General features: G+C 42.7%; 1 protein-coding gene across 6 annotated transcripts in view; it reads right to left on the bottom strand.

Moving 5' to 3' along the window:
* spef2 (sperm flagellar 2) overlaps positions 1–22,991 on the bottom strand; it is a 47,183-nt gene that overhangs the window by 3,560 nt on the left and 20,632 nt on the right. For all 6 annotated transcript variants that reach the window (XM_021605195.2, XM_036979353.1, XM_021605192.2 and 3 more), the window contains 19 exons: positions 21,048–21,151; positions 20,668–20,918; positions 15,233–15,350; positions 14,645–14,799; positions 14,322–14,495; positions 14,043–14,117; positions 13,670–13,812; positions 12,524–12,651; positions 8,802–8,940; positions 8,453–8,590; positions 6,136–6,299; positions 5,565–5,633; positions 5,196–5,325; positions 4,898–5,060; positions 4,345–4,470; positions 3,660–3,798; positions 3,276–3,505; positions 1,462–1,568; positions 391–573 (listed from right to left, as the gene is read on the bottom strand). In XM_021605195.2, coding sequence (XP_021460870.2) covers positions 391–573; positions 1,462–1,568; positions 3,276–3,505; positions 3,660–3,798; positions 4,345–4,470; positions 4,898–5,060; positions 5,196–5,325; positions 5,565–5,633; positions 6,136–6,299; positions 8,453–8,590; positions 8,802–8,940; positions 12,524–12,651; positions 13,670–13,812; positions 14,043–14,117; positions 14,322–14,495; positions 14,645–14,799; positions 15,233–15,350; positions 20,668–20,918; positions 21,048–21,151 — 2,736 coding nt within the window. The remainder of the gene's footprint in view (positions 1–390; positions 574–1,461; positions 1,569–3,275; positions 3,506–3,659; positions 3,799–4,344; positions 4,471–4,897; positions 5,061–5,195; positions 5,326–5,564; positions 5,634–6,135; positions 6,300–8,452; positions 8,591–8,801; positions 8,941–12,523; positions 12,652–13,669; positions 13,813–14,042; positions 14,118–14,321; positions 14,496–14,644; positions 14,800–15,232; positions 15,351–20,667; positions 20,919–21,047; positions 21,152–22,991) is intronic.

The following is a 22,991-nucleotide window of genomic DNA, read 5'->3' as shown; positions in this document are numbered from 1 at the left end:
GAAAATATGATTCATTCATACATGTCAACCAGGTATCACAGTATGAGCGACAATGTCAAGTCTTCACCTACCACCTGTAATGATGTGTAATTCATGAATTTTGGCAGCCATCATTTGATGCTAACCAAGACATAAAGATGTGACTGCCATATGTTTAAAAAGTGCTAATATCACTGTGTGTAATGGGAAACGTGATGGTGATAGTAGAGTTTGTTGAATAGCTGGTAGTGTACTGTAGGTAGGTGGTATATGGTGAAGTTTCCCCTTGAATCTGATCATGGGTCAGTTTAGCATTTCCCCCACTGATGATTAAGGTTAGGATTGGGGAAGGAGAAGCTGATCCTAGATCTGTACCTAGGGGAAACCTCACCCCATAGCGTAGGAAGGTACCTTTAAGTACTGCTCCTCAGTCAAAGACCCTGTGGCCCCAGCGTCCTCCATCTTGAAGCGGGCCAACACTTGCAGCAGCTGAGGCAGAGTAGGGGTGGGCCAGGGGAGGGCGGCACTCAGCAGGAACTGACGCCAGTCCAGCATCTCTGTGTTCTGGGTTAGCATCGACACCAGCTCCACCAGCTACACACACACACACATTTCACACAAACACAAAACAAACACACACACACACACACACACACACACTCCATGTCTGTTCGTGAGAACATGACTGTTTGTGGCCGTGATGACACCCTAGTAGCCAAGTTGTGAGTCAGCCAGCCAGTCAGTCAGTCAGTCAGCCAGCCAATGGGTCAGTCAGTCAGTCAATCAGTCAAGCCAATGGGTCAGTCAGTCAGCCAGCCAGCCAGTCAGTTAGTCAGTCAGCCAATGGGTCAGTTAGCCATTGGGTCAGCCAATGGGTCAGTCAGCCAGTCAGCCAATGGGTCAGTCAGCCAATGGGTCAGTCAGCCAATGGGTCAGTCAGCCAATGGGTCAGTCAGCCAATGGGTCAGTCAGCCAATGGGTCAGTCAGTGAGTCAGCCAGCCAGTCAGTCAGCCAGCCAGTCAGTCAGCGGGTCAGTCAGTCAGTCAGTGAGTCAGTCAGTCAGACAGACAGTCAGCCAGTGGGTCAGTGAGTCAGTCAGTCAGCCAGCGGATCAGTGAGCCAGTCAACCAGCGAGTCAGTCAGTGAGTTGGTCAGTCAGTCAGCCAGTGAGTGAGTCAGTCAGCCAGCGGGTCAGTGAGCCAGTGGGTCAGTCAGTGAGTTGGTCAGTCAGTCAGCCAGTGAGTCAGCCAGTGAGTGAGTCAGTCAGCGTTGTCAGCCAGCCAGCCACTGGGTCAGTCAGCCAGTCAGTCAGTCTGTGAGTCGGCCAGTCAGTCAGTCTGTGAGTCGGCCATTCAGTCAGTCTGTGAGTCGGCCATTCAGCCAGTCTGTGAGTCGGCCAGTCAGTCAGTGAGTCAGCCAGGTAGTCAGTCAGTGAGTCAGTCAGTCCGTCAGCCAACCAGACAGCCAGCCAGTGAGTGTACCTGAGGCTCTGAGATGTGCATCCAGGGGTCTGGCAGAGCGTTGGTCCCCATGTTCAGAGAGGTGATCTCCTGCAGGATCTCCCAGAAGTCAGTACTGCACTGCACACCTGACGGGACACACAGAGTCGATGGGTGAATCTCAAGCGTATCAGTTGATAAATCCTTGATTCCTCGCATCCTTTCTCCTCACCTCCTTATCAAAATGCATTGGAGGAGGTCAGAGGAGAGGAACCTCGGATCTCCTCCTCCAATGCGTTTTGAGAAGGAAGCGAGAAAAAAGGACATGAGGAATCAAAGAAATACAATTGAGATTCACATAAATCAGGGGAATCCAACGACCCACGTACATTACCATTCAAAAGTTTGGGGTCACTTAGAAATGTCCTTGTTTTTGAAAAAAAAAAAGCACATTTTTTGTCCATTAAAATAACATAAAATTAATCAGAAATACAGTGTCGACATTGTTAATGTTGTAAATGACTATTGTAGCTGGAAACGGCTGATTTTTTATGGAATATCTACATAGGCGTACAGAGGCCCATTATCAGCACTCCTGTGTTCCAATGGCACGTTGTGTTAGCTAATCCAAGTTTATAATTTTAAAAGACTAATTGTTCATTAGAAAACCCTTTTGCAATTATGTTAGCACAGCTGACAACTGTTGTCTTGATTAAAGAAGCAATAAAACTGGCCTTCTTTAGACTAGTTGAGTATCTGGAACATCAGCATTTGTGGGTTTGATTACAGGCTCAAAATGGCCAGAAACAAAGACTTTCTTCTGAGAAATGAAGGCTTATTCCATGCGAGAAATGTTCAAGAAACGGAAGATCTTGTACAATTCTGTGTACTACTCCCTTCACAGAACAGCGCAAACTGCTTCTAACCAGAATAGAAAGAGGAGTAGGAGGCCCCGGTGCACAACTGAGCAAGAGGACAAGTACATGAGTATTTACGCCTCACAAGTCCTCAACTGACAGCTTCATTAAATAGTACCTGCAAAACACCAGTCTCAACGTCAACAGTGAAGAGGCGACTCTGGGATGCTGGCCTTCTAGGCAGAGTTGCAAAGAAAAAGCCATATCTCAGACTGGCCAATAAAAATAAAATATTAAGATGGACAAAAGAACAGACACTGGACAGAGGAACTCTGCCTAGAAGGCCAGCATCCCGGAGTCGCCTCTTCACTGTTGACGTTGAGACTGGTGTTTTGCAGGTACTATTTAATGAAGCTGCCAGTTGAGGACTTGTGAGGCGTAAATACTCATGTACTTGTCCTCTTGCGGGTATTATTTAATGTTACTATAAATATATAATTACCAGTGGCGTAAAGTACTTCAGTGAAAATACTTTAAAGTACTACTTATGTATTTTTTGTTGGTACTGTACTTTACTATTTATATTTTTGGCAACATTTACTTTTATTTTGCTCCATACATTTTCCCTGACACCCAAAAGTACATTTTGACAGGAAAATTGTCCAATTCACACACTTATCAAGAAAACATCCCTGTTCATCCCTACTGGTTTGCTTAATATAAGGAATTTTAAATTATTTATACTTTTACTTTTGATACTTAAGTACATTTTAGCAATTCCATTTACTTTTAATAATTAAGTATTTTTAAAACCAAATACTTTTAGACTTTTACTCAAGTAAGCATTTTACTGGGTGACTTTTACTTGAGTCATTTTCTATTAAGGTAACTTTACTTTTACTCAAGTATGACAATTGAGTACTTGTTCCACCACTGATAATGACATAGATTAGTACATATACTTGGGTAATACTGTGTACATATATTAATGTTGCAGACCTGTGGGCGCCACCTTGCGTAGCTGGCGGTAGAAGGCCTCCAACTGAAGGATGGTGAGAGTGCTGTCTGTGGGAAGCTCCAAAGGGGCGGGGCGGGGAGGGTTAGGGGGGCTGACAACAACCCGCATGTCCCCGTTCAGGAAGAAGTCTGTGCATACCAGCATCAGCTCACTCTGGAGCTTGGCGGCCGACTCGATGTGGTGACGCACCACCTCAGCCAGCTGGTCAATGCTGGGGGGACAGAGAAGTAGGGTAAAGTTGACCCTAGATGCTGATCTTGGGTCAGTTTAGCATTTTAATCCCCACTAATGGTTAAGGTTAGGATTGGGGAGGGGAAGCTGATCCTAGACCTGTACCTAGGGGGAACTTCATCGCCGGAGTATACCTGTTCATCTCAGACAGGAAGCGGGCTCCCAGCCACTCCTCCATGGTCCTGAAGGCCTGCTCTGCCTGTCTGTGCAGGACCCTCACCATGCACAGAGCACAGGCCTTGACCAGCTCCACGCGTACCTTCACTGCACTGTCTGGGAGGGTGGGGTGGAGGGGCACGTAAAAAAGCCTTTATATTTGTTATGGATCCCCATCAGCTGCTGCCAGCTACTCTTCAGTTATACAGTTTTAAATACATTACAATACATTCATGACAGAATTCACAACACACTAAGTGTGTGCCCTCAGGCCCATACTTCACTATCACGTAGCTACAACACAAAATCCATGTGTACGTGTGTGTATAGCGCGTATGTTATCATGTGTGTGTATGTGTATGTGTCTGTGCCTATGTTTGTGTTACTTCACAGTCCCCGCTGGTCCATAAGGCGTATTTTTACCTGTTTAAAAAGAAATTGCATCAGTTACCTGATGCGGAGATTCATGTAGTCATGGCTCTATGTAGTACTGTATATTTCCCATAGTCTGCTCTGGACTTGGGGATTGTGAAGAGACCTCTGGTGGCATGTCTTGTGGGGTATGCATGGGTGTCCCCGCTGGGGAAGGCTGCATCCACCCTATTACCTATATAGGGAATAGGGTGGTATTTGGGCTCTACAGCCAATGCTGTAGTTTGGTACCTTCATGGTCGAGAGCTGCAGCATACTCCTGTCTGATTTTGTTCCGTATGGCCCTCTTGCAGACCTCCTCTGAATCTTCCTCTGGGGCAGGGGGTGGGCTGGGCTCCTGAGCAGGAGAGGGGGGGCCTAAAAAAGGAAGTCACCCAAATTACACATCAAAATAAGGTCTGGCGTCATTTTCAAGAGAAAATCCTCAAAACTGTTGACACAAAAATAAATATGCTTGACACATACTGATGTGCAGGGATCCCAGTCCCATCAAACAAACAATGCTGATCATAGTAGCTTGTGACAGAAGTTCATGTACTCAATTTAAAGAGGGACACTTCTTATGAACGGTGAGAGGAGACGATTGTGGAGTGAGAGAGAGTACGGGGCAAATCCAAATCTGGACCTTGAAGCTGGTGATTTTCATTGTTGCCCTCTAATAAAGGACTGATTTAGACCTGGGACACCAGTTGGGTACAATTATTTTCAGGTAGAACAGAAAACCAGCAGTGCTCCGGACCTCCAGGCTCGGATTTGAATACCACTGGGGTAGAATAAGTCCAACCTTTCTTCTTGGTGCCAGCTTTCTTCTTGTCCTTGCCAGAGTTGGCTGCGGCGGCTGCAGTGGAGGCGGAGGCTTGGGACATTCTCTGTAGCCGTTCTCTATCCATCTGCTGCTGAGCCTCCTCATTCTCCTCTGCCTCGCGTTGAGCCGCCTCCACTGACACCTGGACACACACACAACTACCCATGAGAAACACATACATACGCTCACACACACACACACACACACACACACACACACACACACACACACACACACACACACACACACACACACACACACACACACACTTCTTCACCATGTTGTTGATGGCTGTCAGAGCAGTCTGATAGATGTCATGCAGCAGCTTCTCGTCGGGGTCCTGGAAGCCCTTCTGTTTCATAGAGGCCACTTCGGTAGAGGGAGGTCTGCGGGGAATCAGTGGAACACTGCAATAACAGACAAACAAAATCACACGATGCAAAAACGCATCATCAATGGAAGTTCTTGCTCTGTCCTGAAAGTGACTTATCTTGAAAACCTGACATGCAAAACAAACCATGGGATTGCATTAACAGTGGACTTATGTGAAACAAAGTTCTACAATATTGTTTTAGTAGGAAATATCCCTTTGACGTGTCTATATTTGACCAAGGTGAGAGGTACATTGGGCAGTGCTTTCTCTTACACTTTGGTTTTCTTCTTCTCGTCTCCTTCACAGTCTCTTTTACCAGCACTCTTGGTGACTCTTTCAGAACTGGAGGGACAGTAGTGTTTGATGATGAGACGACAGTAACAATTGATGAAAACCTTATACTGTAAATTCCCCCAAAATAAGCAAAGGTATTAACTATTGAAATAGCTGTGACTCTCCCTGACTGGCATTGGGCATACCAGATCAAATGGGTCCGTGCTGTGATTGGCTGCGCAAAAGGCCACTTCATTATGCTCTGCATAAACGGATAATAACTGACAGAAAATGTGGATTTGGGCTAGGGGAGAGCAGATAGCTAGGTCGGTTTCTATTATACATCAATGGAGAATAACTGTCAGAAAAGCAGGTGTGTATTCATTATTCATTTTTCAATGGAAAAAAACTGTTTTGCAACCAAAACAGGAGTTATATTATTGGACGAATGTAGATTGGTCCCTCCTTGTTTGCTTCCATTTGGTTCAGAATGGTTTCTAGTGAATACACCCTAGGTATTTCGGATGAATCTGGACGAATCCCTTCCCCTGAGCAGCAGCCTTCTGCTTGCCTCTTGGATTTGTCAGTCTGGTTTCCTGGCTCCTCCAGCGCCACGATGTCTAGCAGTGGAATACAGGTGAATTCTGGCCCCGCCTCAGACAGCACCTGTTTGTACATGCCTGTGTAGTAATCCCGCAGGAGACGTAGAGAGTCCTGGAATCGGTCCACTTCCACCTGGAGGAGGACAACATTAGTACATCAGTGTGCGTTTCAGCCAAGGAGCTAACCAACCTCGAAATGGAGATAAAAACCAAGCCTGAAACATTCCCGTTTTCACTAATACACGTAAGCAATTACACAGTCGCTCATGACAGATTTAACAATTAGGGACGGTTCCCCAGACACATATTAAGCCTAGTCCTGGATTTAAAAATATATATATATACACAGTTGAAGTCGGAAGTTTACATACACCTGAGCCAAATACATTTAAACTGAGTTTTTTCACAATTCCTGACATTTAAACCTAGTAAAAACTCCCTGTTTTAGGTCAGTTAGGATCACCACTTTATTTTAAGAATGTGAAATGTCAAAATAATAGTAGAGAGAATGATTTATTTCAGCTTTTATTTCTTTCATCACATTCCCAGTGGGTCATAAGTTAACATACACTCAATTAGTATTTGGTAGCATTGCCTTTAAATTGTTTAACTTGGGTCAAACGTTTCAGGTAGCCTTCCACAAGCTTCCCACAATAAGTTGGGTGAATTTTGGCCCATTCCTCCTGACAGAGGTGGTGTAACTGAGTCAGGTTTGTAGGCATCCTTGCTCACACAAGCTTTTTAAGTTCTGGCCACACATTTTCAATGGGATTGAGGTCAGGGCTTTGTGATAGCCACTCCAATACCTTGACTTTGTTGTCCTTAAGTCATTTTGTCACAACTTTGGAAGTATGCTTGGAGTCATTGTCCATTTGGAAGATCCATTTACGACCAAGCTTTAGCTTCCTGACTGATGTCTTGAGACGTTGCTTCAATATATCCACATAATCTTCCTTCCTCATGATTCCATCTAGTTTGTGAAGTGCACCAGTCCCTCCTGCAGCAAAGCACCCCCACAACATGATGCTGCCACCCCCGTGCTTCACGGTTGGGATGGTGTTCTTTGGCTTGTAAGCCTCCCCCTTTTTCCTCCAAACATAACGATGGTCATTATGGCCAAACAGTTCTATTTTTGTTTCATCAGACCAGAGGACATTTCTCCAAAAAGTACGACCTTTGTCCCCATGTGCAGTTGCAAACCATAGTCTGGCTTTTTATGACGGTTTTGGAGCAGTGGCTTCTTCCTTGCTGAGCGGCCTTTCAAGTTATGTCGATATAGTTATGTCGATATACCATTTATCGACATAGAAGTTATGTCGATAACCACACGGTGGTTGGAACCAAAAACCTCAAATTTGGACTCATCAGACCAAAGGACAGATTTCCACCGCTCTAATGTCCATTGATCGTGTTTCTTGGCCAAAGCAAGCCTCTTCTTCTTAATGGTGTCCTTTAGTAGTGGTTTCTTTGCAGCAATTCGACCCTGAAGGCCTGACTCAAGCAGTCTCCTTGGAACAGTTAATGTTGAGATGTGTCTGTACTTGAAATCTGTGAAGCATTTGGGCAGTTAACTCTAATGAACTTATCCTCTGCAGCAGAGGTAACTCTGGGTCTTCCTTTCCTGTGGCGGTCCTCATGAGAGACAGTTTCATCATAGCGCTTGATGGGCTTTGTGACTAGACTTGAAGAAACTTTAAAAGTTCCTGAAATTTTAAAGCATTGATTGACCTTCATGTCTTAAAGTAATGATGGACTGTCACTTCTCTTTGCTTATTTGAGCTGTTCTTGCCATAATATGGCTGTTCTTGCCATTTCAGGTGACTACCTCATGAAGCTGGTTGAGAGAATGCCAAGAGTGTGCAACGCTGTCATCAAGGCGAAGGGTGGCTACTTTGAAGAATCTCAAATATAACATATATTTTGATTTGTTTAAAACTTTTTATGGTTACTACATGATTCCATGTGTTATTTCATAGTTTTGATGTCTTCACTATTATTCTACAATGTAGAAAATAGTAAAAATAAAGAAAAATCCTGGAATGAGTAGGTGTCTCCAAACTTTTGACTGGTACTGTATATATATATTTTTTAATGTTCTATTGTCACATACACCAGTGATACGCGTTGTTTTAAAGTGCAGTGATGTGTTGTTTTAAAGGGACAGCCATAGTAGTATTTCAACTCATTTCAACTTGCTTTTTATTGTCAGCTGGCAAGCGCATGTGATATTTGGTTCTGGGTGATGCTGAGATAACATGTTCATGGACAGGATGGGAGGAGCATCACCTGCATTAGTGTGGAGAAATGGTTGATGAGCACCGCCGTGTGGTCTTCTAGCCAGCCGTCGCACATGATCGCCGCCCGCTCCTGCCCCGCTTCTTCCTTACGCTTATCACAGATGTCCCACAGACGCTCGCGCAGGTCCTGCAGTGGCACGACACCAGACGAGACAGATAGACAAACACAGACAGAAGGACAGACCGACGAGACAGAAGGACGGACGGATAGACGGACGGATAGACAGATGGACCAACATAGCGACAGACAGACTCTCAGTATTGACAGGCAATGGGAAAAACAACAGACATGTCATAACAAACACGGCTTTGATGGCGTTTGTGTTACTGTAGCCTACATCCAGACGCTGGTGAAGCTCTGCCTTGGTCTCCTCGTCATCTCTCATGTCCTTGGGGATGCTGTTATAGTTCTGCTGCCACTGGGACACAAACTCTTGCTTCAGGTCGGGCCGTCGGAGGTACTGCTTAAACTCCTCTCTGCAAGCGTCACAAGACAAGAGTTAGAGTTACTTCTCTCTGTTCACACTGTACATAACCCACATACAGTGTGGCAGACGGCAGGAAGAGGTGAGGGGAGTGGTAATCGAGGAGAGATATCTTGCAGGTCGCTGGCTCCACCCCAAAGCCTTATATGGACTTCCTGCTCCAACGAGGCAATATATATCGTTAAGCCAGGGAGTGCTTGGGGATAAAGGAGGAAGCAGCCTTCACAAAGGGGCATAGGAGGTGAGAGACAAGAGAGGTATGAAGGGTGAGAGAAACGAGAGCAACAAAAAAAATCTGTGTGATTGCCTGTTGTGACCTGGAATGTTGGATTGCCCCCCTTATGTGCTGGATTGGCTGAGGACCCGAGTGTGAGGATAACCCTTGGAAAACAGAATGGACAAAGGGAACAGCTTGTGGATTGTGAGGTGATTGGTGAATTCCCCGTGCACCAAAATCCCTAATAAACTTCCCCGTTGCGTTCTATTTGTGCTACTGGTTTTGTTATTGAACTAGGTGACATGGAAACCCCACACCCTTCATCTTTTTACAGCAGGAGTATAGATCCAAGTCATTCTCACTGATGCGAGATCAGATCAAAAAACAACAGACATGACTTGAAATCACTGGACACTTTGATAATGTTTACATATTTTTTGTACTACTCATCTCATATGTATATACTGTATTCTATCCTACTGTATCTTAGTCTATGCCGCTCTGACATTGCTCGTCCAAATATTTCCATTCCTTTGCTTTAGATTTGTGTGTATTGTTAGATATTACTGCACTGTTGGGAGCTAGAAAAATAAGCATTTTGCTACACCCGCAATAACATCTGCTAAACACGTGTATGTGACCAATAACATCTGTTAAACACGTGTATGTGACCAATAACATCTGTTAAACACGTGTATGTGACCAATAACATCTGTTAAACACGTATGTGACCAATACAATTTGGTTAGAGATCAGCACAGATGAAATGTTGTGAGATGGCATGTCAAGTCAAATACATTTTAAGTGCATTTAACAGATATCACTGTTCTAAGAAAGGAGGTAATAATACCGTAGCCTGGTCCCAGGTCTGTTTGTGATATAGGAGTTTACAGATCTGGGACCAGGAGAAATAATATGGGTTTGTCAGAGTTGGGTTAAATGCGGAAGATACATTTCAGTTGTACAACTGACTAGGTATTCCCTTTTCTCTTACATCCATTGTGCACTAAAAGATGTCAAATGTAATGTTATTAGTAACCTGCACCGAATTACAACAGGCCTTACAGTGAAATGCTTACTTATGAGCCCCTAACCAACAAAGCAGTTTTAAAAAAATACAGATAAGAATAAGAAATAAAAGTAACAAGTAATTAAAGAGCAGCAATAAAATAACAATAGCGAGACTATATACAGGGGGATACCGGTACAGATTCAATGTGGGGGGCACCAGTTGAGGTAATATGCACATGTAGGTAGAGTTATTAAAGTGACTATGCATAGATAACAAGAGAGTAGCAGCGGTGTAAAAGAGAGGGGGTGGGGTGGGGTGGGGGGGGGGGGGGGGGGGGGGCTATTTGATTAGATGTTCGGGAGTCTTATGGCTTGGGGATAGAAGCTCTTGGACCTAGAATTGGCGCTCCAGCTTGTCGTGCGGTATCATAGAGAACAGTCTATGACTAGGGTGCCTGGAGTCTGACCATTTTTAGGGCCTTCCTCTGACAGTGCCTGGTATAGAGGTCCTGGATGGCAGGAAACTTGGCCCCAGTGATGTACTGGGCTGTTCGCACTACCCTCTGTAGTGCCTTGCGGTCGGAGGCTGAGCAGTTGCCATACCAGGCAGTGATGCAACCAGTCTTGATTCTCTCGATGGTGCAGCTGTAGAACCTTTTGAGGATCTGAGGACCCACGCCAAATCTTTTCAGTCTCCTGAGGTTGAATAGGTTTTGTCGTGCCCTCTTCACGACTGTCTTGGTGTGCTTGGACCATGTTAGTTTGATGGTGATGTGGACACCAAGGAACTTGAAGCTTTCAACCTGCTCTACAACCTGCTCTACTGCAGCCCCGTCGATGAGAATGGGGGCGTACTCAGTACGGATTCCTTTGTCTGCCCGTTGAACAAGTGGAACGGGTGGATTACTGAATCAAACGCACCAACTAAACTGACTTTTTTGGTATATAAAAGGACTTTATCGAACAAAATGACCATTTGTTGTGTAGCTACGACCCTTGGGATTGCAAACAGAGGAAGATCTTCAAAGGTAAGTGATTTATTTTATCGCTATTTCTGATTTTTGTGACGCCTCTGCTGGTTTGGAAAATGTTTTTAATTCTGGTGTATGAGGGGCGTTGTCCTCAGATTTCGCCGGATGTTGTCGAGGTGGGTCAGTAGCGCCCCACCTAGCCCAAAGAGGTTTTAAAGGAAAAAATTGTATTCTGCCAGTCCGTGGTGAGTAATCTCAGTCCTGATGTCCAGAAGTTATTTTCGGTCATAAGAGACGGTAGCGGCAACATAATGTACAAAATAAAAAAGTTACAAACAACGCAAATAAACAAACAAAAAACACAATCGGTTATGTAAAACGTCAGCCTTCTTCTCCGGCGCCATTGTTAAAACTTCTTAGCGCTAGGCCCATTTTTTTCTCCACTTCCTGCCTGAATGACGTGCCCAAAGTAAACTGCCTGTTGCTCAGGCCCTGAAGCCAGGATATGCATATAATTGGTACCATTGAAAATAAAACACTTTTAAGTTTGTAGAAATGTTAAAATAATGTAGGAGAATATAACACAAGAGATATGGTAGGAGAAAATCCAAAGAAAAACCAACCATATTTTTTTGTTGTTGAGAGAGACCATCCTCTTAGAAATGCAAGAGAAAGGTCATATTGAAAATTAGCTCCCTGTATGCAATTCCTATGGCAGTCTGTGTTCAAGGTTTCAGGCTTGAAAACTTCAAAAAACAAATAAGAAATAACAGTTTTAGTAGGACAGTCTTGGAAATTCGTGTTTGAGCGCGTCATGAAAACATGATGCACCTGCTAAAATCAGTTTCCTATTGAACATACTTCTTTCCGAAATAAATATTATAGTTTGATGACATTTTAGGGTGAGTAAATAGAAACGTTTTCTGACTTGTTGAAACAAAGTTTAGGGGTAGATTTTCAGATTCCTCCTTCCTCGATGGCCCAAACTAAACTGACTTTTTTGGATATAAAGAAGGATTTTATCTAACAAAACGACACTACAGGTTATAGCTGGGACCATTTGGATGACAAATCAGAGGAAGATTATCAAAAAGTGAATATTTAATCATTATATGTGAATGTATGAAACCTGTGCCAGTGGAAAAATATTTTGATGTGGGGCGCCGTCCTCAAACAATCGCATGGCATGTTTTCACTGTTATTGCTACTGTAAATCGGACAGTGCAATTAGAAACTTAAGCTTTCAGCTGACAAGACACTTATATGTACCTAAATGTTTAAAATCCATAATATTTATGCTAATTTATTTGAATTGCGCGCCCTCCAGTTTCACCAGAAGTTGTCCCGCTAGCGGGACACCGATCCTTTATCCTCACCTGATGTTAAACAGATGGTGAATGATCAAGATGCGTTCTGTGCGGAGGTTCTGCATCACAGCCTTGACGTTAGTCACATAGGAGTTACACACATTCTCCCAGTATGGAACCAGGTACTCTGGTATCTCCTGGGGAAGAGAGACAAAAGATGCTCTGGGGTGAATTTTCCCATAGTTACAGATCTAAGATCAGCTTTCTTTTCCCCAATCCTAACCTGAACCATTAGTGGGAGAAATGCAAAACTGACTCAAGATCAGCGTCTAGGGGCAACTTCACCCTACTCCACAAAAGAAAGTCGAATGGGGAAATGCAGGCTCAAACATAGACAGAGACCAGGCCAATGAGTGTAAATAGAAGTTTGGGAGGTCCCTCTTGTGGCCATCCATGGCTATCGCAAATGACTCAACTCAACCTTATCGTTCTCGACCTCCTTGATTTCAAGAATGAGGGCAGAAGGACCAATGCCTGGTTCTCTTTGTTAATTGATTTGTAATTTGCCTGAACCTTTATGCTGAACACATCCATGCATTCTGACTGAGAGCTAATGAGATTATGCATTCTGATTGAGAGCTAATGAGACTATGCATTCTGACTGAGAGCTAATGAGACTATGCATTCTGACTGAGAGCTAATGAGATTATGCATTCTGACTGAGAGCTAATGAGACTATGCATTCTGACTGAGAGCTAATGAGATTATGCATTCTGACTGAGAGCTAATGAGACTATGCATTCTGACTGAGAGCTAATGAGATTATGCATTCTGACTGAGAGCTAATGAGATTATGCATTCTGACTGAGAGCTAATGAGACTATGCATTCTGACTGAGAGCTAATGAGATTATGCATTCTGACTAAGAGCTAATGAGATTATGCATTCTGACTGAGAGCTAATGAGATTATGCATTCTGACTGAGAGCTAATGAGACTATGCATTCTGACTGAGAGCTAATGGGAAGAGAAAAAGCCCATGCAAACCTATAATGGTTATCTTGTCTTCTACCAGTACAGGGTAAAGTTCCCCCTAGGTACAGATCTAGGATCAGCTTCTGTTTTTCCCCATCCTAACCTTAACCACTAGTGGGGGAAATGCAAAACTGATCCAAGATTAGCATCTATGGGAAACAACACCCTACTCCTACTGTACCTTGGGAAGGGGCTCGTCCACATACACCCAGTGTGTAGTACCAGGGGTGGGAGCTAGGGGCTCTGTAGGGCTGGTGTTCACACCATGAGAATTCTCCAAGGATGAGGCTATGGACAACTTTCTAGAATGCCCCACGGCTCCTCCTGGAAGCAATGGGGAAAAAGGGATATTTTTTTTTTTTAAAGGAACGGGGCAGTCCCACTCCTCTCATATTCATTGTTTATTGGATCGGATATAGAAAGGAAATTGAGTGTCTTCCAAAGACCCTAGGCCACCATACCTCTTTTTTTTAATGTGGTTTAAAAACAGTGTGATAGCAACTGTTGTTTGTTGTAGAATGTTACTAATAGCTAGGCCGATATCAGTAATAGACCTGATCCTGACTTGGACAGCTTAAGATGGACATCTTTCCCTTCGGATGTGTTCTTCTCAATGTTGCTCTGTGAACCTACAGAATGGAACAGAACTGTTTGACCACATGGTTCTCTTGTCTTTGAAACAAACTATCTGTCCCAAATGGTACCCTATGCCTTATATAGTGAACAACTTTTTAAAATATTTTTTTACCAGGGCCCATAGGACTCTGGTCAAAAGTAGTGCACTATGTAGGGAATAGGGTACCATTTGATACACTGCGTGGTTGTTAGCCGACCTTTGGGGGAGCGAGAGTTGGACTTGGAGCTGGAGCATTTCACAGGTGGAGTCAGGCCCTCCTGGGTGAGGGTGGAGGTGGACTCAGTGGGAGCTGGGACCGCAACCGGAGTTACCTGGACGAGAGCAGTTGAGACCGCTGGTGCCTTCCCACTGTCCAAAACAACTCCCTCACCTGGTGGGTCAGAATAATTACACATAGAACAACTTTAGGAACAGTAGGTATCTCACTGGGCAATTTTAGAGTCAAAGTAGCATTAAGTCAAATCTCCCATTTTGGGGAATTCATATCTTAAAACCAACCATTCCCTTAGTGCCCTGTACCTTTTTCCGACTGCATCATGGCCTGGTACAGGATGGATTCCACTTTTCTAAAGAGCATGTCCTCCGACATCTCAGCATTCAGTCTCATCAGAATGCTCTGTTTACCAGAGAACCACTTCTCCAGCTTGGGCCAGGTATCCTGGAAGGCTGTGATCCTGCAGTGATAATAACAAAGGCTGTATTCATTAGCGCAAATTAAGGTGGGTCCCCTCCCCGTTTTGGCCTGTTTTGCTTCTGTTTGGTTCCTAGTGAATACACTCAATGTGTGAAGAGAACAATGGTGTGTCAGTGGGCTAGTTAAAAAGTTCAAAGACACTCAGAGCCCTGAAAATCACTTACAACAATGTTAGAGATGATGTACTCAATAATCAGACCTGGGTTCAAATAGTATTTATTTCTTTCAAGCCATTTAGTTCTACTCGATTGATCTTGACTGGCACAATGTCACCAATGGAGTAGTCCCAAAAGTGTAATGCCCACCCACTTTGTCACCTAAGGCAGTCTCGATCAAAGGCTCAAATTATTTGAAGGAAAACAAATACTATTTGAACCCAGATCTGCGTCTTGTGGTCATCGTACTAACTGTACCTGTGCTGGATCTGTCTCTTCTCCAGGCTCTTGTCCCTGGCGATGACAACATTGTGCTCTCTAGCAGGGGCACAGCTCTCCTCACCAGCCCCGGCCAGGTCAGAGCTCTCCTCCTCATCTACAAACACAGTCCGTCTGTGTCATTCATTACACACATGCAACTCATGTGACATGTGGAGAATGTCGAGAGCAAGGGTGGGCAACTCCAGTCCTCGGGGGCCTGACTGGTGTCACACATCTTCTCCATCCCCAGCAAACACAGTTGATTAATCAAATGTCATTCTAAACTGAACATCATGATTAGGTGAATATTGGAGTCAGGGGTGTTAGCGGGGACTGGGACAAAACTGTGACACCAATCAAGACACCGAGGACTGGAATCGCCCATCCCTGGTCAAGGGCTTCAAGTTCCTCGGTGTCCACACATCACTTGAAGACTTAACATGGTCCTCTCACACCAGAACAGTCGTGAAGGCACGGCAAAGCCTCTTCTCCCTCAGGAGGCTGAAACGATTTGGTATCCTCAGGTACTTTTACAGTTGCACAATCGAGAGCATCCTGACTTGTATCGCCGTCTGATAAGGTAACTGCAATGCCCATGACCAGAAGGCCCTACAGAAGGCCCTATGCGAATGGCCCAGCGCATCACTCGGGGCGAGCTCCCTGCCATCCAGGACATACAGTGTATTCGGAAAGTACACTACACCCTTGACTTTTTCCACATTTTGTCACGTTACAGCATTGTTCTAAACTTGATTAAATAGTTTATTCCCCTCATCAATCGACACACGATACCCCGTAATGACGAAGCAAAAACAGGTTTAGACATTGGTACAAATTTATTCAAGACCCTTTACTCAGTACTTTGTTGAAGCACCTTTAGCAGCGATTACAGCCACAAGTCTTCTCGGCTGTGACGCTACAAGATTGGCACGCCTATATTTGGGGAGTTTGTCATTCTGCTTAGGGTCGTTGTCCTGTTGGAAAGTGAACCTTCGCCCCAGTCTGATGTCCTGAGCGCTCTGGAGCAGGTGTTCATCAAGGATCTCTCTGTGCTTTGCTCCGTTCATCTTTCCCACGATCTTAACTAGCATCCCAGTCCCCGCCTCTGAAAAACATCTCCACAGCATGATGCTGCCACCATGTTTCACTGTAGGGATGGTGCCAGGTTTCCTCCAGACGTGCCGCTTGGCATTCAGGCCGAGCAACAGGTTCAATCTTGGTTTCATCAGACCAGAGAATCTTGTTTCTCATGGTCTGAGAGTCCTTCGGGTGCCTTTTGGAAAACTCCAAGCAGGCTGTCATGTGTCTTTTACTGAGGAGTGGCTTCCGTTTGGCCACTCTACAATAAAGGCCTAAGTGCTGCAGAGGTGGTTGTCCTTCTAAGGTTCTCCTATCTCCACAGAGGAACTCTGGAGCTCTGTCTGAGTGACCATTGGGTTCTTGGTCAACTCCCTGACCAAGGGATTTCTCCCCTGATTACTCAGTTTGGCCTGGAGGCCAGCTCTAGGAAGAGTCTTGGTGTTTCCAAACTTCTTCCATTTAAGAATGATGGACGCCACTGTGTTCTTGGGGACCTTCAATGCTGCAGAAATGTTTTGGTACCCTTCCCCAGATCTGTGCCTCAACACAATTGTGTCCCGGAGCTCTACAGACAATTCCTTTGACCTCATGGCTTTGTTTTTGCTTTGACATACACTGTCAACCTTAAATAGACAGGCGTGTGCCTTTCCAAATTATGTCCAATCAATTGAGTTTACCAGAGGTGGACTCCAATCAAGTTGTAGAAACAGCTCAAGGATGATCAATGGAAACGGGTTTCACCTGAGTTCAATATCGAGTCTCATAGCAAAGGGTCTGAATACTGGTGTAAAGATATTTCTGTTTTTTGTACTATTTTTTTCTAATAATCTGTTTGTTAGCTTTGTCATGATTGGATATAGTGATGTCATTATATGGTATTGTGATGTCATCATGGGGTATTGTGATGTCATTATGGTATTGTGATGTCATCATGGGGTATTGTGATGTCATTAAAGGGTATTGTGTGTAGATTTATAAGGGATTATTTTTAATCAATTTTAGAACAAAGCTGTAAAGCAACAAAATGTGTAAAAAGCCAAAGGGGTCTGAATACATGCCAGGCGGTGTCTGAGAAAGGACTGAAAAAAGGCCAAGGACTCCAGCCACCCAAGACATGGACTGTTTTCCATGCTCACGTCCAGCAGGCGGTACCGGTGCATCAAGGCTCAGACCAACAGACTCCTAAACAGCAAAACAGACTCCTAAACAGCTTCAATGCCCTGAACATAATACTGTTAAATGGCTAACAACTAGTGCTCTCCCTCTCCCACAGACCTCTCCCATACTGACCCTATGCCCATCCCCAGGTCTCTACCCACTCAGACACAACCTACGCTGCTGCTAAAATGATTATTGATTCAATGTGTTACTCCTTTAAACTGCTGTCCATTGATTATTGATTGCCATTACCATTAGTATCTATCTATTTATCCTGCTACTGGTTTCGATTACTCCTGTTTACATGTATATATTACCATTAGTATCTATCTACTTATCCTGCTACTGGTTTTGATTACTCCTGTTTACATGTATATATTACCATTAGTATCTATCTACTTATCCTGCTACTGGTCACTATTACTCATGTTTAGATGGACACTGAACAAAAATATAAACGCAACATGCAACAATTTCATTGATTTTACTGAGTTACAGTTCATATAAGCAAATCAATCAATTGAAATAAATAAATGAGGCTCTAATCTATGGGTTTCACATGACTGGGAATACACATATGCATCTGTTGATCACAGATACCTTAAAAAAAAAAAGGTAGGTGCGTGTATCAGAAAACCAGTCAGTATCTGGTGTGACCACCATTTTCTTCATACAGTGTGACACATCTTCGCATAGAGTTCATCAAGCTGTTGATTGTGGCCTGTGGAATGTTGTCAAACCCCTCTTGGCTGCGTGAAGTTGCTGGATATTGGCACGAACTGGAACACGCTGTCATACATGTCGATTCAGAGCATCCCAAACATGCTCAATGGGTGACATGTCTGGTGAGTATACAGACCATGGAAGAACTGGGCCATTTTCTGCTTCCAGGAATTGTGTTCCATTCCTTGTGACATGGGGCCATGCATTATCTTGCTGAAGCATGAGGTGATGGCGGTGGATGAATGGCATGACAATGGGCCTCAGGGTCACATCACGGTATCTCTGTGCATTCAAATTTCCATCGATAAAATGCAATTGTGTTCATTGTCCGTAGTTTATGCCTGCTCATACCATAACCCCATCGCCACCATTAGGGCACTCTGTTCACAACACTGACATCAGCAAACCGCTCGCCCACAAGACACCATACACGCTGTCTGCAATCTGCCCGGTACAGATGAAACCGGGATTCATCCGTGAAGAGCACACTTGTCCAGTGTGCCAGTGGCCATCGAAGGTGAGTATCTGCTCGCTGAAGTCAGTTACGCCGCCCAACTGCATTCAGGTCAAGACGCTGGTGAGGACGATGAGCACGCAAATGAGCTTCCCTGAGACGGTTTCTGACCGTTATTGCAGAAATGTTTTGGTTGTGCAAACCCACAATTTCGTGAGCTGTCCGGGTGGCTGGTCTCAGACGATCCTGCAGATGAAGAAGCCATATGTGGAGGTCCTGGGCTGAACATTTTAGATTGGCCTTTATTATCCCCAGCACAAGGTGCACCTGTGTAATGATCCTGCTGTTTAATCAGCTTCTTGATATGCCACACCTGTCAGGTGGATTCATTAGCTTAGAAAAGGAAAAATGACAAGGATGTAAACAAATTTGGATACAACATTTTAATAAGCTTTTTGTGCGTATGGAAAATGGCTGTGACTTTTTTTTCAGCTCATGAAACATGGGACATACACTTTACATGCGTTTATATTTTTGTTCAGTGTGTTCTGACTTTATAAAAAATATTATATTATTATCTATATTATTACTATTCTCTATATTATTCTTATCTATATTATTACTATTATCTATATTACTACTATCTATATTATTATTATCTATATTATTACTATTATCTATATTATTACTATCTATATTATTATTATTATCTATATTATTACTACGGTATATATATATATTATTATTATCTATATTACTACTATCTATATTATTATTATCTATATTATTACTATTATCTATATTACTACTATCTATATTATTATTATCTATATTATTACTATTATCTATATTATTACTATCTATATTATTATTATTATCTATATTATTACTATTATCTATATTATTACTATCTATATTATTATTATTATCTATATTATTACTACAGTATATATATATATTATTATTATCTATATTACTACTATCTATATTATTATTATCTATATTATTACTATTATCTATATTACTACTATCTATATTATTATTATCTATATTATTACTATTATCTATATTATTACTATCTATATTATTATTATTATCTATATTATTACTATCTATATTATTATTATTATCTATATTATTACTACGGTATATATATATATTATTATCTATATTACTATTATCTATATTATTACTATCTATATTATTATTATCTATATTATTATCACTGTATTGTTGGGAAAGAGATCCCAAGGTAAACGTTTAACTGTACCGTTATACACCGGTTATATCCTGTACTGTTATACACCGGTTATATCCTGTACTGTTATACACCTGTTATATCCTGTACTGTTAGACACCTGTTATATCCTGTACCGTTATACACCGGTTATATATTGTACTGTTATACACCTGTTGTATCCTGTACTGTTAGACACCTGTTATATCCTGTACTGTTATACACCTGTTATATCCTGTACTGTTATACACCTGTTATATCCTGTACTGTTATACACCTGTTATATCCTGTACTGTTATACACCTGTTGTATCCTGTACTGTTCTACACCTGTTGTATCCTGTACTGTTATACACCTGTTATATCCTGTACTGTTATACACCTGTTGTATCCTGTACTGTTATACACCTGTTGTGTCCTGTACTGTTATATCCTGTACTGTTATACACCTGTTGTATTCTGTACTGTTATACACCTGTTGTATCCTGTACTGTTATACACCTGTTGTATCCTGTACTGTTCTACACCTGTTGTATCCTGTACTGTTATACACCTGTTGTATCCTGTACTGTTATACACCTGTTGTATCCTGTACTGTTGTGGTGAATAGACGTGAAAACTTGAAACATACAGCCTGGATACCTACTACTGTTTGTGTTGTCATGCCGACCCCTATGGTCGAGGTAACGCTGCGTGACAATGACCATAGGACCTGTGACAACGACCATAGGAGTTGGCAAGACAACACAAACAGATCTGGGACCGGGGCTATGAAACTCACAGGCCTGCTTGGCCGCCCTGTCCAAAACGTGGTCATCAGACACGTCAAGCAGCAGAGCTAGGTCCAGCACAGGAGAGGGAGGAGGGGGCTCCTTAGGCGCGTTGCTATCCACAGACAAGTTGGACCGCTTGTTCCTTCTCTTCCTCTCCTTCCCAGTGTCCGAGCCCCCCAGGGCCTTCTCCAGAAGCTTGGCCTGGGTCAGATCGACCGGGAAGCCGTCCAGAATCCAGCCGGAGTCTGCTGGGATTGCCCTGGGGTAAAGAGTAAAGAGATTACAGTCAATACACATTCAAAACGAAAAGGGCTATTCCTTTAAATTTAGCATTCAATTCGATTTATTGCTTCTAAAGAACAGAATAGGATTTTGTTTGTGTTTAAACCTGATAGCTTCGACTGCAATGTCCACAAGGAGCTCGTCTGGGACGGATCTCCCTTTTCTGAGAAACTTTTCCACTGCTGCTCCATGCTGGGCCCTCACAGAGAGCTGGGAAGGATGTTCTTTGTTATTCCGAATACAAATATACAAGTAATATATACAGTACCAGTCAAAAGTTTGGACACACCTACTCATTCAAGGGTTTTTCTTTGTTTTTTATACTATTTTCTACATTGTAGAATAATAGTGAAGACATCAAAATGAAATGAAAAACACATATGGAATCATGTAGTAACCCAAAAAATGTTAAACAAATCAAAATATATTTAAGAGTGTGCAAAGCTTTCATCAAGGCAAAGGGTGGCTACTTTGAAGAATCTAAAATATAAAATATATTTTGATTTGTTTAACACTTTTTTGATTACTACATGAATCCATATGTGTTATTTCATAGTTTTTTTATTTATATATTTTTATTTAACCTTTATTTAACCAGGTAGGCTAGTTGAGAACAAGTTCTCATTTACAACTGCGACCTGGCCAAGATAAAGCAAAGCAGTGCGACACAAACAACAACACAGAGGTACACCAACGGATTAAACAAACATTCATTCAATAATACAATAGAAAAATTCTATATACAGTGTGTACAAATGAGGTAGGATAAGAGAGGTAAGGCAATAAATAGGCCACAGTGGTGAAATAACTACAACATAGCAATTAAACACTGGAGTGATAGAAGAGGAGTGTGCAGGTAGAGATACTGGGGTGCAAAGGAGCAAAATAAATCAAATAAATAAAAGTATGGGGATGAGATAGTTGGATGGGCTATTTACAGATGGGCTATGTACAGGTGCAGTGATCTGTGAGCTATTCTGACAGCTGGTGCTTAAAGTTAGTGAGGGAGATAAGTATCCAGCTTCAGTGATTTTTGCAGTTCGTTCCAGTCATTGGCAGCAGAGAACTGTAAGGAAAGGCAGCGAAAGGAGGAATTGCCTTTGGGGGTGACCAGTGAGATATACCTGCTGGAGTGGTAGCTACGGGTGGGTGTTGTTATGGTGACCAATGAGCTGAGATAAGGCGGGGCTTTACCTAGCAAAGACTTAAAGATGATCTGGAGCAAGTGGGTTTGGCAACGAATATGAAGCGAGGGCCAGTCATCGAGAGCGTACAGGTCGCAATGGTGGGTAGTATATGGGGCTTGGTGACAAAATGGATGGCACTGTGAGTTTGATGTCTTCACTATTATTCTATTACGTAGAAAACAGTAAAAAAAACAAAGAAAAATCCTGGAATGAGTAGGTATGTCCAAACTTTTGACTGGTACTGTATATACAGTATTAGGTATAAATATAAACTGGTTGACAAAACATTTATTTTTACCCTTGTGATTATGTTGCATCGTGCCTAAGAACAGCCCTTAGCCGTGGTATATTGGCCATATACCAAACCTCCTTGGGCCGTACTGCTAAAATAGAACACCTATACACCTACAGTGCATTTGAAAAGTATTCAGACCCCTTGACTTTTCACATTTTTTTACCTTACAGCCATATTCTAAAATGGATAAAAAAAAAAAAAAAAATTTTAAATAAAAAAATCAATCTACACACAATAACCCATAATGACAAAGAAAAACAGGTTTAGAAATGTTTGCAAAGTTATTACAAATAAAAAACATAAATACCTTATTTACATAAGTATTCAGACCCTTTATTATGGGACTCGAAATTGAGCTCAGCTGCATCCTGTTTCCATTGATGATCCTTGACATGTTTCTACAACTTGATTGGAGTCCACCTGTGGTAAATTCAATCGATTGGACATGATTTGGAAAGGCACACACCGGTCTTTATAAGATCCCACAGTTGACAGTGCATGTCAGAGCAAAAACCAAGCCATGAGGTCAAAGGAATTGAAAGTAGAGCTCTGAGAAAGGATTGTGTCG

The sequence above is a fragment of the Oncorhynchus mykiss genome, chromosome 6, assembly GCF_013265735.2.
Source record: "Oncorhynchus mykiss isolate Arlee chromosome 6, USDA_OmykA_1.1, whole genome shotgun sequence".
Classification (NCBI taxonomy): domain Eukaryota; kingdom Metazoa; phylum Chordata; class Actinopteri; order Salmoniformes; family Salmonidae; genus Oncorhynchus; species Oncorhynchus mykiss.
Note: the sequence above shows the minus strand (reverse complement) of the source record. Positions and strands in the feature narration are given on the sequence as shown.